The sequence below is a fragment of the Oculina patagonica genome, unplaced genomic scaffold, assembly GCF_052425735.1.
Source record: "Oculina patagonica isolate OP01 unplaced genomic scaffold, crgOcupat unplaced1574, whole genome shotgun sequence".
Lineage (NCBI taxonomy): Eukaryota > Metazoa > Cnidaria > Anthozoa > Scleractinia > Oculinidae > Oculina > Oculina patagonica.
In genome coordinates, this window is record NW_027557601.1 from 1 (window position 1) to 3,983 (window position 3,983).

General features: G+C 38.2%; 1 protein-coding gene across 1 annotated transcript; it reads right to left on the reverse strand.

Annotated features, from left to right (window-relative positions):
* Positions 1-48: 48 nt before the first annotated feature.
* On the reverse strand, positions 49-3,901 carry LOC144639973 (polyunsaturated fatty acid 5-lipoxygenase-like; the record flags this gene model as incomplete). Its single annotated transcript, XM_078499231.1, has 9 exons — positions 49-159; positions 834-1,088; positions 1,240-1,346; positions 1,942-2,137; positions 2,323-2,429; positions 2,898-2,924; positions 3,239-3,391; positions 3,602-3,628; positions 3,740-3,901. Coding segments are annotated over 9 exons (1,145 nt in total), but the record flags the coding sequence as incomplete, so codon positions are not given.
* Between the last annotated feature and the right edge of the window lie 82 nt (positions 3,902-3,983).

The window sequence follows — 3,983 nt, forward strand, 5'->3', positions numbered from 1 at the left end:
ATATGAGTGAACTTGGTAGGCAAACAGGTTGTTTTTTTATTATTTCACTTACAAGTTCACATAGTTCATCACCATATGTTCAATAACTTCCAATATCTTTATACCATCATCTCGGTAAGGGAAGTATGGCAGGAGTTTTTTGTCATCCAGTCCGCGTTTCTAGCAAAGTCAAAGAAAAAGAAAAGTTTGACATGTTATTAAAAAAAAGGAAACAGACAGATAGATAGTGTCATTTAGAATAGGCATTTTTTACCTGTCATCATTTAGTTTACGTTATCGTTTCTTAGGATCGAGGTAATGCGCTACGATTGCATTTGAGTTGTACACTTTATCTTGGACTTGTGGATGAAAATAAAGTATATGCGCTCCCTAGGCCTTTTAAGGAAGATAGAAAACAAACAAGCAGGCCAACGTCAATGCGAGTCCTGTTTGCAAGAGAAAACGCTTTGTTTTAATACAAATTTGCATGTTCTATATAAAAAAATTGTCTCAGTTTTTTGTAGTCAAGCACCGTGGACACATTTTTGTATATATTATTTTATTCCATGCAGTTTGTTTGTAGTATAGGCATAGTTAGTGAATCTAAGTTGGAAGGACTAAGTTGTGTATTGTCGACTTAAATACTTTTAAAATAATAACAATTTTGTCGTTCATTTTTCACGTTTTCACAATTAACTTCAGGTTAAAATTGGATCTCAATGAACCCTTTAACTAGGTCAGCCACGCAGTATTTCTGATGAAAATGGTACTTTATTTCTTCTGCAGTTTCATTCTATGGTGGTTGCTAGTTACCAAATTTAATAGCTCGCTATATATTGTGAGGCAAGCGGTACCTTGATGTTGCGCCTGAAATCTGTCACTTCCCATGTTGATAATGGATGTGCATCTTGAAGGAGTCTTATTGCACCGTCGTTTCCATATGCAAAAAGAAGGTCCATGAACCGCGCTTCATTCACTAGAGCAGGAGTTCCAAATTTGTTAGGGACAATTACCTCTCGGCAGTGATACTTCAGTATTTGATTCAGCGGATGTACAGGAGGCAAGGTCCGTTTTAAGGAGACACAGAATGGCTCGATGAAATAATGGACCTGAAAAGATGAAAACAGATTCACAAAGCAGCTGAACGCCACTGCAACGGCTAAAGCAGCAGTGGTCACTTGGGAAAATTACATGCATGACTATAAATTTGCAATTGCCTTATAGTTTACAGTCATGATAAGTGTAAGGAACAAATCATACCTTAGCGAGGTGCTCAACAATTTGTGAGTATCCCAAATCCGTGATTTGAACATTGAGTTTGGCAATCAACCAGTTGTCTCCGTCGCTTGGAGTGTAAACCACAGAATCTGGTGAAACAGAGTTATCGGTCAGGATAAAAAACCGCGCGGGTTTAAAATCAATACAAAATAATACAAGCAATGAGACAACAAAGTGCCACGGGAAAAAATGGACATGAGGCAATCCTCTCAAATGAAAAAACGCACTGCTGGCTCACATTACAGTAACTGTGGCGGACCTGGGGCTGGGCCACTCTTTTTTAACTTGTTGAAAAGTAGAAAATCAAGAGATCCAAAAGCTTTTGATTTTATTGGAACAATGCGGCACTTAGCTTCTCCCCCTCCCCCCCCCCCCCCATTCCCTCTTTTCACTTGCACCACACCCATTCGCAACCTCCACGCGCCTATGAGTACTTCTACATCAGCCATTGAAGAACACAACTAAATTTAAACCCTGCTTTTAGGAAAAGTCCGCCAAAAGAAAAAAAATCAGTACAGTTAAGCAATCCTCAGTAAGGCGGATTCAAGTACGTCTGAGTAAACGGTTGTATATTTGAAAACCTGACGAGATTAAACTTATTTTCTTGGCACGAGTATATCAAGAAGATGTTCAGTGGCATTAACATACGTCGGTATATATACATATTGATTAGTTTTTACCAACCTGGCGTGTAGTCCATCTGTATGGCAAGGGGCACGAGTATGTTATATTCACCAACCTTCGTAGATGCAAAGAGCGCAATGGGAGAGAGAAAGTTCCACATGGTCCTTCCAGGATCTCTGTCGGTAAGGTCTGGTGATCTGTCCATGTCATCACACAACTCGTAACGCAGAGCGTAGATACGATCTTGGTTTATTGCCTGAAAATTATAAGTAACATGTGCTGCAGTCTATTTGTATTTTTTTTTAAGCTTATGATATCAGGAGGAATAAATATGTTTCACTCGAAGTCCTTTTTAATGCAGCCAACCCGGCTACAAGTTTAAGGTATAGTGCTTCTCTTTATTAGCTACCAAATTAACAACAACAACAAAAAAAGACATACATCTTCCAAAGAATCTCCAGTCTTCAGAGCCGCTTGCACAGCGGCATCCCAGTCAAATTCAGGATTCAGCGTCTCCTTCAACTTGTTCCAATCCAGTCCTACTAGTCCTGAGGAGAAAACGCATTATCACCATTACAAATTAATGTTTCTTTCTATTTTTCAAGCAAAGTAACCTAGCAGGACTTTGAAAGGTTCGGGTGCATTATAAGTACTGCTGACTTGCATGGGCAAGATGAAGAATACCCAAGCCAATTACTTGAAGGTGGAGTTTTCAGTCTGCTTATCAAGGCATTTGATCGTCAAAAGGAGAGGTGAATATAAACAAGCATTTACTGGTGTAACATAAACTACAAGTAGGATATCAGCTACTGCATTACATTCATAAAGAGAATAAGACTGGGAGATGGCTCTGAAGAAGTACAAATCGAATTTCCTTTATCTGATATTCTAGGAGATTATTTTTGAGTATCCTGCCTTTGACGGGATGAGAAATTGATCATGTGATGCATGCTATATTTACCTTGGTGGAATCGATACTATATTAATGTTATATTTTTAAACCTGTTAAAACCTACCTTGCTCTTCTTTCTCCTGTTCTTTTCCTAGAAGAGAAAAAAAAATGCTTCAGCAATGAAATGATTACATTTGGGCTCTAATACTGTACGTTGAAGGAGCTTTTTCCCATGATCTCTTTGCAGCCTAAGACAGTACATAACCTCTTTCTCTGTGTAATCTGGTTCTTAAACGCCACCGACAAACCTGCGACTTGACCTGCTTTACTACCCAGGATGGGATATTGTTCGATTTAGGAGAACATGAACCTCTACATCAAAAGTCATCCTAGTTTGCTATAGCTTAACTTCCCGAGCTACTCGTAACACGTCCAAATGACGATTGTGAAGATGTGAGCTATTACCTGCGCAGACACCCCATCTGTTTTTATCATTTGTAGCACACCATGGTGCAAAGTAATCCTTTCTTGTGCATTCCTCATATTTCACTCCTTTGTAGGTGAATGGAAAATGGCACCATTCGCCTTTTGTTGTTTTAACGGTGCAGTCCAAAGCTTCTGAAAAGGTAACAATAAGTTAGTAAAAAAAAACGGTTCAACAATACTGTTGGAATAACAAATATACTTGTGCTTCAGTTTCTTTTGCCAAAGAACAAGTTCCAGTTTAAAATAAAAAAATCCCAACTGGCAGGAGGCAGTTGGCTTGCTTCGATCTTTCATTGTTTTTTAATTACTGCTTAATATAAGTCAGTTAATAGTAGGACTTACGTTCCTCTTCTGGGCTTTTGTCTTCCTCTAAACAATGAGATAAACAAAAAAATATATAGTTAAAATAAATAGATAAATAAATAGTTGAACATTGGATTTTTTAAGTCCTGTCGATTACATATTGAATTCTTATATTACCTGCACAGACTCCCCATCTGCCCGGTCTGTATTTTTCTGCAGTTGAACACCAAGCTTTATGATGGCGAACAGTGGTACACTTGTGGTAAACTTTACCACGATAGGTAAATGGAAAATGACACCATCTTCCGTCTTCTGTCTTTACTGTACATCTCCTTTTTTCTATAAGGAATATGACGAATTTAGCGATATTAATATTATCAAAATAGGGACAATATAACGCCGTACATTGCATAAAAGAAGG